Here is a 15,598-nt window from a genome sequence, read left to right as displayed (position 1 = left end):
TTTAAAATGAACTCAGGACTCAATTTCCATGCTTTTTCTTCTTTTCAAATCAGATTTGACTTTACTGTATAAGAAACATAATCTGGCTCAGTGATTTAGTTGACAGGAGACAGATAAAGACTACTGCACTTCTAAAACATCAGTAATATATGATGTTATAATATGATTAAGTCTCAGTTCTGCTGCTAATTTCCTGGATGACCCTGGACCAATCATTTAACTTTTCTGAGTTTCAGTCTCCTCATGTACAGAATGAAGGTACTGAACCTGATAACCTCTCAGGTCAATTCATTTTGAAGCTACTTTTTTTTCTCAAATAAAAAGAATTATTCATGAGTTTTGTAATACTTTGAATTACAACTGGGCCTCAAAATTCTGAATTTTATTATCTGGGGTAGTGTTCTGCTAGCTGAAGGGAATGAGTTGGGGATTTGTAGTAAGGTTCATTGGTTGGTGAGGTATGTGTTTTTAATAACATTAAATATTAACAGTGCTGAGTGAAGGACTGGATTGCTGATTCTTTTGATGGAGATAATGTTTTTTAATGAGGAGGGAGATATTTATCTGATGTCCTTTTCAGATTAATCAGTGGGTTACTAAACATGGTAAATTTTGGGCCCTGAGAATATAACTGTTGATACAAGGGAAACAGTAGTAGGGGAAAGATTATAAACCTATTATTTTTAGGATGTGGACGAGAGGAGGAAAGCAATAAGCATATATTAGAGACATACTACATGCTAGGCACTGCGCTAAGCACTTCACAGATATTATCTCATCTGATTGTGAGTCAAATAGCTTAACTTAGTTGGCTGTATTCAGATGTGGTACAAAATGAAGCACTGAGATTTTTTAATTCTTTAAGGTAGGTTTATATCCTTATTGATCTAGAAATAAAGGTTGTAGAGGCTGCCACATTTTCTCCCAGGCCTTGGGCCTAAGGGGTTAAGTAGGCCACATGTCATCATTACAAATTCAAGACACATATCCACCTCCTTGAAATGGTCATAAACAGAGGACATCAGAAGGAGGACACAGGTAGCACCATAACAAGGTACTGTTTTTTAGAGACACAAGTAGCCTGCTCAAGTTCCAAATTAGGCAACAGAACCCTATTCTCTTTACTGATTGGCTTAATATACTGAGGCTCTTCCTTTGGTGATAATAATAACAATCATAAGGACAAATATTTCTACAGCAATTACTATGGGCCAGGTACTGTTCTAAGTGCTTTACAAGGATTATCTCATTTCATATGAAGAATTCCTCGTGACTGAGGGCTAACAAAGGGAAAATAGTGAAAAGCAGCAGTCATAAGCAAATTTGAAAGAAACAAATTTGCAGAAAGCTTGGTCAGAAACCTCAAAAATCCTTATCAAAGGACCTTTTAAGCTGTTAAGGATGAAAATAGGTTAAAAAAAAACCCAAAAAAATGGAAGACATTTGTATATAAAGATTGTTATAACAAACTTTTTTTTTCTGTAATGACAGTGGAGCCACTACATTTGTATTCTAGTATAATGACAGTCCTTGATATGCTGCAAAAGGAAGTTAAAGTGGTAAAAAGTAAGATGTGAAGAATGGAGCTGGACCACAGAGGAATTTTTGCTGGAGAAAACAACTTTGAGGATGCTGAGGAACTGATTTTCAATGTATCTGAAAAGAAGGGCAGTTACCAAACTTGCAGAACAAATCATGGACCAAAGAAGGAGAACAAGAAAATATAATTACTAACTTGCTCATCTCCAGAAAATCTTTATAATAATCTGCACATGAATCAAGTTTATACCTCAAAGTATGAAAAGAGAACAGACAAGTTTTAGAAAATAATATTCTACAGGAGACCAGTCAAAACTGATTGAAAGGTATAGAGAATACAAGATCCCACAGTGCTTACTGACTGTTAAGAAAGCATTTGATCTACCAGCTGTGTGACTCTGGGCAAGTCACTTAACCCCAACTGCCAAAAAAAAAAAAGCATTTGATCAAAGAAGATAAAACGGAAAATGCTGATTACATAAAATTTAAATGTTTCTGCACAAATCCAATGAAGCTAAGATTAGAAAGGAATTGGGGAAAAACTCTTTGTAGCAAATTTTCTCTGATGCAAATCTCATTTCTTTTTTGTTTACTTTTGTTTACTTCATTCTTTTAGAATTTTTATTTTCATGAAAATTTGCCTCCCACTTCTTATGTTCCCACTGAGGGAAGCAAGAAAACCAATACCCCTATCACAAACATGTTTAGTCAAACAAAGCAAATTTCATTTCTTTTCTTTTTAGGCAGCTGGGGTTAAGTGACTTGTCCAGCGTCACACACAGCTAGTTAAGCGTTAAGTTGGTCTGAGGCTGGATTTGAACTCAGGTCCTCCTGACTCCAGAGCCGGTGATCTATCCACTGAGCCACCTAGCTGCCCCCAAAGCAAATTTCAGAAGTGGGCACGTCCAAAAAAAATATTTTTCAATCTGCACTCTTACTCTATCACCTATCAGGAGATAGCATATTTCATTACAAGTCCTTTGGAATTGTGATTGATCATTGCTGATTAGAGTTCCTAAGTCTTTCAAAGTTGTTTATCTTTACAAATTGCTGTTGTAGTATAAAAATTGCTCTGGTCCCGTTCACTTCACTCTGCACACATGAATCTTCCAGAGTTTCTCTGAAACTATCCCTTTCATAATTTCTACAGAACTATTTTTTTTTTTGGCTAGGCAATGGGGTTAAGTGACTTGCCCAGGGTCACACAGCTAGTAAGTGTTATGTGTCTGAGGCCCTTTTCAAGTCTCCTTTCCACCTGTGGTGTCTACCTGATCCACTTTTCACCTGTAGCTCCAAGAAGGTGTATTATGCACAGGGGCCACACCCCAGTAAATGTTTTAGCAGACAGGCTAAACCAGGATGAGGGTAACCCAGGGGTCTCAAACCCTTTGGTGAGTTAGGGGGAATGTCTAACCCAAGTATGTGAAGACTTTCCCTGGTGGAATGGGTGGATGAGAACAACTTGTTCCAGCAGCCACGAAGGTGGCCGAAGCAGACTCTGTGGAGTACTTAGAGCTTGGTTAGACATGGAAGACACCAAGGTCATCCACTGAATCCTCTAAGTTAGAACTTGGCTAAGCTCTGAGTGCCCCATCCAGTCTGCCTGAATTTGAGGCCCGGTTTGTTACCATCAGCCTAGTTTAGCAGCCTGCTGAGATGTTTTTTACCAGGGTGTGAACACTGTACATGCTACAACTTCTTGAAACCAAAGACCATGAAGGCAACTGAAGCAGGCTCTGTGGAATGCTTAGTTTGGTCAGACACCTAATTCATTAAACATTTTAAAGCAGAAGTGTCAAACTCCATCCCCAAATAGCCTGCAAAACTCCCAAGCACAGCCTGAAACAGATTAAAATGCAACTGGGATATGTTTAACAAAATAAATACAAATGCAACATCTATAATCTTAATTTGTAGTTTTCTAGATCAGTTTTATTTGAATTTGACACCCCTGCTTTAGAGCAAAAGGAATGTAATAGTTCCACAGTTTCTTTTTTTTGTTTATTTATGGAAATGCTCAACTTACTTGGTATTTTTAAATTTTTAGAAAAGTAAGCTGAACCATATTGTAAATGGCTTTAAATGCCATATTTATCTTAAGAGCCATAGGGTGCCATTGAACATTCTTAAGCACTGTAATAGCATGGCCAAAACTATGTCTTACAAAAAGGGTAGCATCGTACAGTAGAAAAAGCACTGGATATGGAGTCAGAGAACTTATATCTCTATATTACATATGTCTGTGTGTGTATGTGTGTAATGTATATATTAGAGAACTGATGAGACCTGTCAATAAATAAAATATGGGGATTTTAAGAGGAAAGGATCCAGGGTAATTCTGATATTGCTAATGGTGGGTGACTGATATGATGGTGGTACCTTCAATGTAAGATGTCTATGAGATATCTAGATGGTTGTTTTGCAAGCAGTTGGATATATATCAGCCTGGACCCTATCAGCTAGATGGGTAATTTAGGAGTTATCTAAAATAAGATGACAGTTGAACCCATGGGAGCTGATGAGACATATGTATACGAAAAGAACAGAAGACATCTCAGTTCAAAACTCCACATAATTAAAGACCACAGATTCAACTGTTTTCTCCCTCTACTCCTACAGTAACTACATTTTGAGGGAAAGGGCCGGCCAGGGGTAGGATACCTGTGGCCTTCTACATTCTTGGGTGCAGCCTTTTGACTGAGTCCAAGTTTTATAGAACAAATCTTTTTATTAAGGGAATTTGTTCTGTGAAGTTTGGATTTAGGCAAAGGGCTGAACTTGAGGACCTAGAAGGCCACATGTGGCCTCAAGGCAGCAGACTCCTCACCCCTGGCCCAGACCATCCATTCTTCATTTTCTGGCCCTCATGCAGGTATCTCCAATGCTCCCACTTTTCAGCTCCTATTTGTGTTGTCTTTCCTTTTTGAGGCAGAGACTCTTTTTTTCTTTTATCTCTATGCCCAGTACCTGGTACACAATAAGTACCTAATGCTTGTTGACTTACTTATACATAGGGGATAGAATTGAAAAACCTGGAGAGAATATCCATAAAAAGGGGATATTCCAGAGTGTCAATTCTTACAAAGAGATGATGAAGGATGAAGACTGAGGGAAAAGTCACTGGTTTTTATCATAAACAGTTCATTAGTAACCTTGTAGAAACCAAGAGATGGGAAGAAAATGCAAGGATTTGAGGAGCAGAAGATGAGACAGTAGAGCAGCAATCAGTTTAGTTGTTTTTCTAGAAGTCTGGCTATGTAAGGGTGAAGTAAAAGTCTCCAGACTTTAAAGTTAATCAAAAGTTAATTTATCCTGTGCTTTGCAGTTGCCCTTTTCCCTAGAAATAACACCTTCCTTCCCTACCTTAATCCACTCATCTTTGGTACTTCATCTGGAAGTTGAGATATCTTGATTGCTGGATGAATGAAAATTCACCTAACCAACCAAGGACTATATAGAGAGGGCACCAGACTATACTTCATCCATCAGGGAGAACAGGGTCTCACATTTTGCAATCTGCCCTGATTCCAAAAGGGGCAGTGACTGCTAGCATCCTTCTCTCCTTTTCACCCTGGGAACAGTAATCAAATCAACATTACCATTAGAAAACATTATGACTCTACTCAGAAGCAGTTGGATGGATAGAGCCCTAGGTCTGAAGTTAGTAAGACCTGAGTTCAAATCCAGCTTCAGACATTTAATACTGGTGAAACCCTGGGCAAGTCACTTAACCTCTGCCTGCCTCAACTGTAAAACAGGGAAAATAATAGCACCTACTTCACAGGGTTGTAATAAGGATCAAATAAGAGAATATCTGTGAAGCACTCCGCACAGTGCCTGGCATGCAGTAGGCACTATATAAATGCTTATTCTCTTCTCTCCTCCCTACTCACAATCGCTATTAATTCACTAACCAAAACTTTCATCCTAGTATTAGTTAATATGTTCTATTCCACCCACATCCCCTCAACCCCTCGAAGCTCAAAGTGACTCATTTTTACATTTGTCACTCCAGTTCTTACAGTTCGTGGCATACAATTGGTGGCTAAACTATACTTAATTAATTAATCATTATCTTTTTCTGCACTCCTTCAATAACTTTTAAATGGTCTTAGTTCCTTCCTCTAAATCACATCTGCAATTACCCTTAAATAACCATTCAACACCTGCTTCACAATAGCCAAATAACCTAACTGACCACTTCTGGTCTCAGTTTTCTCACCTCGGCTATAAAATGAGGGAATATTTTATATCACTTAAAGTTTTTTTCAGCTTTAAATCTTAAAATATGAGATCCAATTACCCTTTATTACAATATCAGAGTGATAACTTTCTCGGTTTTTAATCTCTGCTAAATGCTTAGAGAGGACTCATTAGATACATTAGATTCCAATTACCGGTAAAGAGCAAGTAAAAAAGATTCACTGCCCTCGGGGAGTTAATAATGTAAACTTTAGATTATACCTTAAAATAGGCCTCCAGACATAAGAGGATGCAGGAAAAAAACAATTTAAGTTTCCAAAACCACCCGCCTCCATTCCTTTCATGAAAGAGCAAGCTCGGGCACCTCACAAGAAGTTGTTTCGGTGGCAGCCTTGGGGCCCCGGGATGATTTAAACGCTAAACTGCCTCAATCCAGGCGAGGGGACCCCGGGAAGCCCCGGTGCACACGCGGCGACACGAGCCGAAACACCGGCGGGGGGGACTGCCCCCGCCGCGCTAGAGAGAGTGGCACCGGGCATTACCGAGTGGAGGTGGGGAGAGGGAGGAGGATGGAGACGGGGATGTGAAAGGGGATGGAGCTGGGGAGGGTGGGGGTGGGGAGAAGACAAGTTTTGGAGAATTCAGAGAGACAAGAATTCCGTGGGGCGACGTGTCCCTGGATGCGGCCTCCGGGACATCCCGGCGGGGACCCGAGGGCTAACTGGGGGTGTTCTCTGGGGAGAAGAGGGGGTTGAGCGAGAGCCCCCCCGCCGAGCCCAGCCCTCCCCAGGCGCCGCTCAGGTCCGTCTCCCTCCAATCTCCACAAACGGAAATAGGAGGCAGCGCGTCAGGATCCAGCGGAAACAAAACACTGACGGTGGCCGGTTAGTGGGAAAGGGAAAGCCTCGAGCCCGGGCCCGGACCCTGGCGGCGGCCCCCGCTCGCCAGCCTCGGCCCCTCCCTGACTTGGGCCACTCACCCGCTTTGGGAATCAGCCTCTTTCTCCTATAGGGTGTCGGAGCCAACTGACAACCGTGGCGCCTCCGGCTCTGCTTCCTTCGACTCCCCCAGCAAAGCCACGGCTCCGGCCCAGCTCGGACCTCGGGGCCTTTCTCCGGCACCCAAACAGAGATCAGAACACCCCCCGCCCCCTCCGGCTCGCCAGGCGCTTACGGGCCCCAGACTACAACTCCTAGAACCACCCCCCCTCCGCCCCTGACACCCAGAGCCGGACCCGCGGGGAACAAGCCCTTCACCCTCTGTCTCCCCGCTTCGGAAAATGGAGGTTCACGGGACCACAAGACCGCCACCTATCCCGAACCCTTCTACATGCATTCTCCTACGCTCTGCTTTAAACGTATTAACAACAACCTAGAAAGGGGACCAGGAGAAAAATAGCGCTCCAGTGCGCATGCGTACAGATCAATGGTTTCCACGAGCGGCTTGTGGGAGGGGGGAAGAAGGAAAGGGTGGGAAGGGCAGGAAGGGTAGGGGGAAGAAGGGACAGAAAAAGATGGCGGTGGCGGGGTGTTCGTCACAGGACCCGGAAGCACTTTACGTTCCGTTTCCTCCCGAAAAACTCGCCATAGAACTCACCTGGGTCGAGGAAAGTCACGGCGGGCGTCCAACGTTCCTCCCTCTCCGGTAAGTAGCGAGAGCCTGTAGTGGTAGCGGAGAACCATAATGCAATTCGGAGGGTGGGGAGGCCAAGTGGGGCGGAGCAAGGACCGGAAGTACGACGCTGGTGGCTTTCAAGCGCAGACGCGTCCGGAGTGGGTGCAAGGTTACTGTGACTGAGCCAGGTCGGGCCAGGTAGGTCAGGCTGGTGCGGAGCTCTCTGCGGCCAAGGGGCCCCCCAGAAAAGCTGCGGGAGGTGAGCGGCCGCCTGCATCATGTCCCCTGGAGAAGGGACGGGCCCTTTGCCCTTGGTGTCCCACGCCGCGCTCCTTCACTTGTGAGGAAAAAAAGAATCTCACTGAGCTGAGCCTGCTGGGTGGGGGTTGGGGAGGCCTGGGGATATATGATTGTATTGACCGGGAGGAGAAAGCGGGCTGTGGCGTACTGGGGGTCCAAGGGCACTCCCAGGACAAGTTAGTGTACAGGGAAGGGGCTCTGGGCTTACCTGCAGCTTCCCGCTTGCTTTGGTGCAAAGTGCAGAAGAAGAGATGGGTAGGGTGGAGTGTGAAGTGCTCTTAACCTTTCTGAGCCCTCATCTCTAAAATGTGGAAGGCATCAAGATCCCTTCTAGCTTTAAACCTGTAATAAAGAGCAGTGGTTAGGGATTTAAAAGTTCTTTCACTTTTAATACGTGAATTTAGAAGAAATAGATTCAGTAAGAAAAGGACATATTTAGGTAAGTTGCATAATGAAGTGTAATTGGATATTTATGAATATGATAATAGTTATGAATATAATATGAATATCATAATACTATGATAATAGTAACATGCCGATTGCATAGCTGCTCTAACATCCTAACTGGGAATGGAGCCACAGTATCCTTATGTTTTCTTATATACAGATTGTTTGTGCTAACACTTAATGTTTCGACCTCATTTTTTCCCTCTAGTTAACCCTTGACCACCTCCTGGTATGTGTCAGCTGAAAAGTCTAGATAGGTTTAGATCTTGATGATCAGGTTTTAGTTCCTTATAATTGTTTATTTCTAGGTTCCTAACACTAACTCTTTGTAGCCTTTTATGTGCTTAAGAGCATAAAAAACTGAAAGGAAGGGATTTTAAACATGAAAGGATCTTGGAAATATGAGAGTAATGGGCTGAGTTTATAATTAGGATGTACATTGCCGTTCATTGAACCTGTTTGTTTCATTCTGTTAATTTATCTTTAGGATCACCATGGCTCTTAAAAGGCTGTCCAGGTTTTTATCTCTTGTTCAGTCTGCAACTTCAGTGTATTTTCGAAGGAACATTGGTGTTACAGCTGTTGCATTTAACAAGGAACTTGATCCTGTTCAAAAACTCTTTGTAGACAAGATTAGAGAATATAAATCCAAGAGACAGTAAGTAGAAATAAAATATTTATCTAAGTAGTCAAAGTGTATTTTCTTGATTGCAATAAAAAACCTTTTTGATTGTCAAATGTATTAAAATATACAAGAATCTCCTGTAGAACTGTTAAACTTTTAAGGGAATACTTTATATGAATAACTGCCTTATAACAAGTTATTTTTAGTAGTTCAGTAACTAAATTGGTGTAGACTTAATCCAGGTGAAACTTTTAAAAGGAAATCTGTAGTAAATAATAATGTGTTTATACATTTTTATATGTTTGTATACACACATGTATGTGCACAAGATACACACAAAGTAGATACCAGGTAATCTGAAAGGGGAAGGTACCAGCTGCTGGGCGAACCAGAAAAACTTTATACAAACCCTTCCTCCCTAATTTATCTTTCCATCCTCCTTGTATTTTAGTACCCTACCCACTTTAGAAGAAAAAGTGCCTTTATCTCTGGTCCTCACATACTTACTGCACTCCATCTCCTATCTCTGCCTTTAGTTATGGTCTTCATGCACAACCCAAAGGCACTCCCTTTTTACTCCTACCTCCTGGAAGAATCTCTCTCTTTAAAACACAACTCAAGTAGTACCTTTGTGAAGCCTTTCCTCATTCCCTAAATATTAATGCCTTCCTTCCGCAGCTAACTTGTAATTATTTGTATTTTTTTTCTATTTGTACTTACTCTTCAGGTACTTAAAAATGTACTATGTTCTAGGTACTATGCTAGACAGTAGAAATCAGAGCCAAGTCTTCTGACTTTCATTCCTTTGCTCCTTTCATCATACCACACTAGCTTCCTTATATTGTACTCCTTACTTAATAGCCATAATTTGTTCTTGAATTGGTATTACATCAGGTGTTAACAGTTAAATCAATTAGTTCGAAATCAAACAATACCTCTGTTCACTAAAAAACAATGTGGTTCAATGGGTAGAGGGCTGGTCTTGTAGCCAGGAAAACCTGAGTTGAAGTCCTCCCCTAGCTGTGAGACCATGGGCAGATCTTACAGTGTCTCAGTGCTCCAGGTCTAAAATAGAGTTCCCTATACTGATAAAAATCACAGTCCTGGTTTCCTCCCCTCCCCCAAATATATTTTCAGATCCCCAGATACATACTCTCCAGTGACCTCTTGTTACTTGGTGAAATGAAAATTATTTTGTGTAAATAATAGTATGAATTTTTATTTTTTTGCACATTAGGGCAGCTGGAGGACCAGTTGATATAGGTCCTGAATATCAACAAGATCTGGAGAGGGAACTATTCAAGCTTAAGCAGATGTATGGTAAAGCAGACATGAATACATTCCCAACTTTCAAATTTGAAGGTAAGTTTTAATTTTCAAATTAAATCCTGGGTTAGTGATTTATAGGTATAAACTTAATTTGGAAGCATATTTCATTGCTCCATTGGAGCAAGCTAAAGTTAGCGCAGAGATATTTTGAGATTTCAAAATGACTGGTTATTGACAGATTTGTGGTGTATTTTTTAAAAGTAAAGTTGTTTAGTCAAAAAGATTTGTATTTAAACAGATTGAATTCCTCTGCCACTCCAGAAGGGTGATGTGATCTATGTGTACTATACCATTTTTTTTATTTTTTATTTAAAAAAAATTTTTTTTCATACTATAGTATTTTGAGTATTATATTATGGAAATTTACAGCGGCAAATTGACCATCATGTAGTCAGCATTTGTAAATTGAGAAAAGAGTGTTTTTGTACTTTTGAGATATTTGACTCTGTTGACCATTCCCTCCTCCTGAATACTCCTGCCTTTTACTCCTTCCTTCCTTATCTCTTTTTGTGATATTTTCTCCTGGTTCTCTTCCTGTCTGACCAGTCCTTACTCTCCTTTGTTTGTTCCTCATCCTCCTATTATGATATAATTTATTTTCTGTTTATGCTTATTTTGTATATACTTATAAATATACTAGTGGTCTTTCCAGATGGAATGTAAACTTGAGAGTAGGGATTGTTTCATGTTGCCTTACATATAGAAGGTGCTTGATAAATGTTTGTTGATTGATTATCCAGGCTATTGAAAGATATAATTAAACTGTGTGGCTGAAGGCATTTTTCCTGTTTAGTGTGGAAAAGCATTCTTTTTTTTTCTTTTTTTAGTTTTTAGGCAATTGGGTTAAGTGACTTACCCAGGGTCACACAAGTAGAAACTGTCAAGTGTTTGGTCTGAGGCTGGATTTGAACTCAGGTCATCTTTTCTTCAGGGCTGGTGCTCTATCTACTGTGCCACCTAGCTGCCCAAAAAGCATTCTTTTCTTAAAAAAATAAAAGCCTTTGCTTGATATAAAATAGTGTGGAGAAGCCAGTGTTGTGTTTTTTCATGGCCAAAAAAGTTTTTATTGCTTTAGAGACATTTTTATTTGAGCTTAGTTGTTGTTTTCTCTTGGTTGATTAGCTGGTGCCAGGAGTTAAGCGTTCAGTTAACAGTTTATTTATAGTACTTAACTTGGATTAGAGTATTTCAAAGTTGATTTACATTTTATTTATGTACATTATCTCTTTTGATTCTCATAATAACCCTATGAGTTAGGCCAAGTAATATTATACCCATTTCACAGAGGAGAAAATAGAGGTACTGTAAGATTTAAGTGATTTGTTCAGAGTTGCTCAGTTGTAGAGCCACATCTTTTGACTCCACTTGGTAGCTTTGAGAATATAGAATGAATGTTTTTTTTCTGGGTTTCTGGAATTTTTCTCCTAAAATGGAGAATTGATTCAGTTCTCCTACCCATATTTGGCATTAGATGCTTCTCCAAATAACTAATTATGATAAATTAGTATCTAGACAAGGAAAGGGAAGATGAGAAAGTTCACCTGCAAAATTTAGGCATCTATATGAAATGTGTCGAGTAACACTTTTGACAACCAACTCATCCTCAGAGCAGACAGAAATTAGGATTTCTGTCAGTCTCCAAATAGGTATCACAAGTAGACACCTAAGAGGATTAGCTGTTCCAAAGATGACTTTTGAACTTTCCCTGTTTTACAAAAGAAAGTTCCCATCTCTAGGCAAGGATGAATACAAAGATGTGGCACATTCCAGAATGTTAAAGTTCACCCTCAGATGAGACTAATTATGAATTCCAAGGATAACCACAAAGTTTCCCTTTCGTAGAGGGGTGCAGGCAGGGGTGGGGTAGGGGTTGGTGTTAAGCTGAATAGGTGAGGGAAAAGGATTATAGATAGATAATAGGTTTGCTACTTTGGGTAGGTGGTATAATGATAACAGAAGATACAGCAAAGACAGTTGCTCAAATCTTACTTTGATTCTTTTTTTCTCCCCAAACAATAATCTGTTTGGGGTGTGGACATTAGTAAAAAAGATTTGAGGGACAATAAGAGAACTTCTCTTGGTAAGGTGAAGTTATACAGCATTCTATGATACTTGAAAAGACTGGGAGGTGTTATTGATGTTACTATTAGTGATCTTTGAAAGATCCACAAGGTTGAGAGAGATATAGCAGAACTAGAAAAGGACAAATATTCACAGTTTTTAAAGAAGGAAATAGAATGGCATCTACAAATTATAGTCCAGTGAACTTCAATTTGGGCAGCATTCTGGCATGTCTTAAGGCGTGGCTATTGATCAACTAGAAAAAGTAGTGATCAAAAAGTCAGCATAGCTTTATCAAAAACAGGGCATGCCGGACTAAGTTAATTTCCTTTTTTAAAAAAAAACCAAAATGGTTTCTAAACTGGTAGTTTAGGGGAATACTTTAGATATAGTTTACCTAGATTTTAGCAATGCCTTTGACAAAGCCCTATGCTGTCCTTGTAGACTGGATGTAATTATATGATTAGGTGGAATTATTTGGCCCCAAAGAGTTGTCATTAATGACTTGACATCAGTATGCAGTACCCTTGAGTGGTTTATCATTTTTAGCAGACTTGGATAAAAGTCAAAGCAGCAAGCATTTCTTAAGTGCTTTACTATGTGAGAGGCCCTTTGCTAAGCTCTGGGGATACAAAGAAACGAAAAAAAATACCCATGCTCTTAAAATGCTAACATTCTAATGGAGGAGACAACATGAAAGTAACTAGGGAAGACAAGATAGATACAGAATTGTTAGAAGGTAGTCTGAGAAGAGAAGGTACTACTAGAACTGGGGGACCTGGGAGAGCCTCTTACAAGAGTTCAAATTTTTCTTCACTGCAACATTTATCTCTTACGCCTAGTCAGAATTGCTATTCCTCTGAAGCAATACTACCTTTATCTCTCTTAATAGCTTCTATCAGACTTCCCCCTTGCACCTCATAAGGTACATCCTTTGCAGGACCATATTTATCTTTTTCCTTGGATCTTAGATTTGGAGCTGGAAGGGAACCTTGAAATCATCTTGTCCAATCCTTTGTGTTTTACTTACAGATAAGGAAATGGAGTCTCAGAGTGGTTAAATGATTTGCTTCAGTTCTCAGGGATACTAATTGTCAGGTTCAGGATTAATATGTACATAATTTTTAACCATTCTTTTGGTATCTCTCCTGTCTGAGATGTTAAAAAACAAAACAAAAAAACTCTATTCTTTCAAGATTTCAAGATTGTGACAGATTCCTGTATAGATTTCTTCATGTAATTTGTCTTGTCCAGCTGCTTATCCTGATTTAAAGTAGTGGAAAATACATATCAGTATTTCCTAAATATTCAAAGTTATCATCCCTTGCAGAATGAAGTCAAGTATAGTCTTACAAGTTTTGGGTTTTGGTTTTTTTTCTTCATGCTGCTGAACTAACTTAAAAGAATTGGAGTTTGTTTACTTTCCAAATACTATATGCACAGGGTGAAATTTACAAAGAAGTACCCATTTCTCTCCCTGCCCTCTTTTTTACTTTGTTATGTATGTAAAGATTAGTAACTTGGATTTTTTTTCCTCGTTTACAGACCCCAGATTTGAAGAGGCACCTAAACCCTCGTCTTGAGGATTAACCACGGAGTGTATATTGCTGTTTGATTATTTGTCATGAATTAGTTGTGTAACTAATCCATAGTAACAATAAATTTTAATTTCACTTTCGCCAAATACTCATTACATTAATTGTGTGTCTATATATGGATAGATTGGGCAAGGTTTTTTGTTTTGTTTTTTTTAAAATTCTGACACATTGTTGACACATTCCCAGCTTTGCACCTGCAGTAACTCCCACTAGCCTCTATCTTCTGTTACATCTCAAATCAACAGAAGTTTAACACCTCTGATATCAGAATCTAAATAATAATCAATTTACATAAAATGTAAAAGTAGGGGATCATGGGTGGGGCAAGGAAGGGGAAGGTCTTATGAGGTATGAAAAAGTGGAGACATGTATGTTTAACAGAGGTTCTTAATTGTGAACTTTTAAATATGTGTTTCAATAATTGTATTTCAACATAATTGATTTAATTTTTAGGTTTTTGTATTTTATGCATTTAAAAACGTTCTGAAAAGGGGTTCATAGCCTTCACCAGATTACCTAAGGGGTCTTTGGCACAAAAAAAGGATAGGAACTTCTGATATAAAAGATTGCTTTGGACACATGATCCTACTACCAAGACAACATTATTATAGGACATCTAACCAGGAGACAGTCACATTACTACTAAAAAAAAAAATTCTAACCAAAATGCAAAATGTGGTATGGAATGATGGTCTATTTTATGTAAGAGTGAGATTCTGATGCTCATTCTTACCCCTTCCTCCATGTTTCTATGCACTTTTTATACAACCCAATCATGAGAAATAGTAAATTCAGTCTCCATCTTTCTACTACACTAATTTACTTTTTACTCCCCATTTTTTTTCCTAATTAAAAAACTTGATAATGGAATTAATCCATAAGATGCTTTATTTTAGTCTTAATTTCCTAGCTACCCTTTGAAGACATTAAGGTTCTGAACGAGTCTTTTTCTTCACCCATTCGAATATTAGCACAACGTCAACCTGTTGTTCCATTAAAGATACATTTGTTCCCCTTCCCCAACAAGATTATATTCAGCTTTTAAAGATAAATTATTCTTGATTTTAAGAGTATAATTTTTTCCTTTTGGAATATTGTATTCCAAAATCTTTTATAATAAAAAATTCCAGACCTTGTGTGATCCTGACTGGATCTTTGAAACTTGAACTACTGTCTGGGTATTGATTATGACATTTCTGGGACTTTAAATTTTTCATTTCTTTAAGGAATTGATCATTGGATTTTTTCTTCACTTTGCTCTGGTTCTAAGAGATCTTTCCTTACACTGAACCAGCCCTACATTCCAGTGTAAATCCCAACTAGTCATAGTACATGATCTTTGTGAGATATTGCTGAAGACACCTTGCTAGTTTTTTATTTAAAGTTTTTCATCGATATTTATCAGGAAAATTGGTCTATAGTTTACTTTCTCTGCTTTTCTCTCTCTGGCTTAGATATCAAATCACATTTGTTTTATAGAAGGAATTTGGTAGGACTCCTTTGCCTATTTTTTCCAAATAGTTTATATAGCATTGGAATTAGTTCTTTAAATGTTTGTTAGAATTCACTTGTAAATTCATCTGCTCCTGTGGATTTTTTTTTCTTTAGGGAGCTCATTTATGACTTATTCAATTTCTTTTTCTAAGATAGGATTATTTAAGTATTCTATTCTGTCAATCTGGGCAATTTTGATTTTTGTAAATATTCTTCCATTTCACTTAGATTGTCAGTTTTATTGGCCCATGATTGGGCAGAATAGCTCCTAATAATTGCTTTAATTTCATCTTTGTTGGTGGTGCATTTAACCTTTTTATTTTTGATACTGGTAATTTTTCTTCTAAAAAAATCAAATTAACCAATTAAAAAAAAAAACAGAGGATAG

General features: G+C 38.9%; 3 protein-coding genes across 7 annotated transcripts in view; 1 reads left to right on the top strand and 2 right to left on the bottom strand.

Annotated features, from left to right (window-relative positions):
• GABPA (GA binding protein transcription factor subunit alpha) overlaps nt 1–7,666 on the bottom strand; it is a 64,477-nt gene extending 56,811 nt beyond the window's left edge. Inside the window, exons 1-2 of one of the 3 annotated variants that reach the window (XM_020995874.2) lie at nt 6,722–7,213; nt 4,903–5,110 (exon numbers count right to left, since the gene is read on the bottom strand). Coding sequence is in view for 1 of the 3 variants with exons in the window: in XM_020995873.2 (XP_020851532.2) it covers nt 7,339–7,636 (298 nt within the window). In the remaining 2 variants the exon portion in view is untranslated. Of the gene's footprint in view, nt 1–4,902; nt 5,111–6,721; nt 7,214–7,338 lie in introns of those variants that run through there. The other 2 variants (XM_020995873.2, XM_020995872.2) reach the window with 2 other exon arrangements.
• Nucleotides 7,258–13,802, top strand: ATP5PF (ATP synthase peripheral stalk subunit F6). 2 transcript variants are annotated; one of them, XM_020995876.2, is made up of 4 exons: nt 7,258–7,386; nt 8,591–8,761; nt 9,966–10,090; nt 13,664–13,802. In XM_020995876.2, exons 2-4 carry the CDS (start codon nt 8,598–8,600, stop codon nt 13,699–13,701), a joined length of 327 nt encoding a protein of 108 aa, XP_020851535.1. In that variant the 5' UTR covers nt 7,258–7,386; nt 8,591–8,597; the 3' UTR covers nt 13,702–13,802. The 2 variants fall into 2 exon arrangements, with proteins under 2 accessions (XP_020851535.1, XP_020851537.1); XM_020995878.2 differs by lacking the exon at nt 7,258–7,386 and adding an exon at nt 7,471–7,554.
• JAM2 (junctional adhesion molecule 2) overlaps nt 7,906–15,598 on the bottom strand; it is a 112,725-nt gene continuing 105,032 nt past the window's right edge. The window contains exon 9 of one of the 2 annotated variants that reach the window (XM_078146516.1): nt 7,906–7,998. Coding sequence is in view for 1 of the 2 variants with exons in the window: in XM_078146515.1 (XP_078002641.1) it covers nt 7,993–7,998 (6 nt within the window). In the remaining variant the exon portion in view is untranslated. The remainder of the gene's footprint in view (nt 7,999–15,598) is intronic. The other variant, XM_078146515.1, reaches the window with a different exon arrangement.

This window comes from Phascolarctos cinereus, unplaced genomic scaffold, assembly GCF_003287225.1.
Source record: "Phascolarctos cinereus isolate Bilbo 61053 unplaced genomic scaffold, phaCin_HiC Scaffold_726;HRSCAF=1367, whole genome shotgun sequence".
NCBI lineage: Eukaryota > Metazoa > Chordata > Mammalia > Diprotodontia > Phascolarctidae > Phascolarctos > Phascolarctos cinereus.
The sequence above is the reverse complement of the archived record's forward strand: the minus strand, read 5'-3'. Positions and strand labels throughout refer to the sequence as shown.

Excerpts from the sequence above, each read along its gene's own strand:
- ATP5PF (XM_020995876.2), top strand. The coding sequence starts at position 8,598 with ATGGCTCTTAAAAGGCTGTCCAGGTTTTTATCTCTTGTTCAGTCTGCA. Across the intron at positions 8,762-9,965 it reads GAATATAAATCCAAGAGACA|GGCAGCTGGAGGACCAGTTG; the intron begins GTAAGTAGAAAT and ends TTTGCACATTAG. Across the intron at positions 10,091-13,663 it reads CCCAACTTTCAAATTTGAAG|ACCCCAGATTTGAAGAGGCA; the intron begins GTAAGTTTTAAT and ends CCTCGTTTACAG.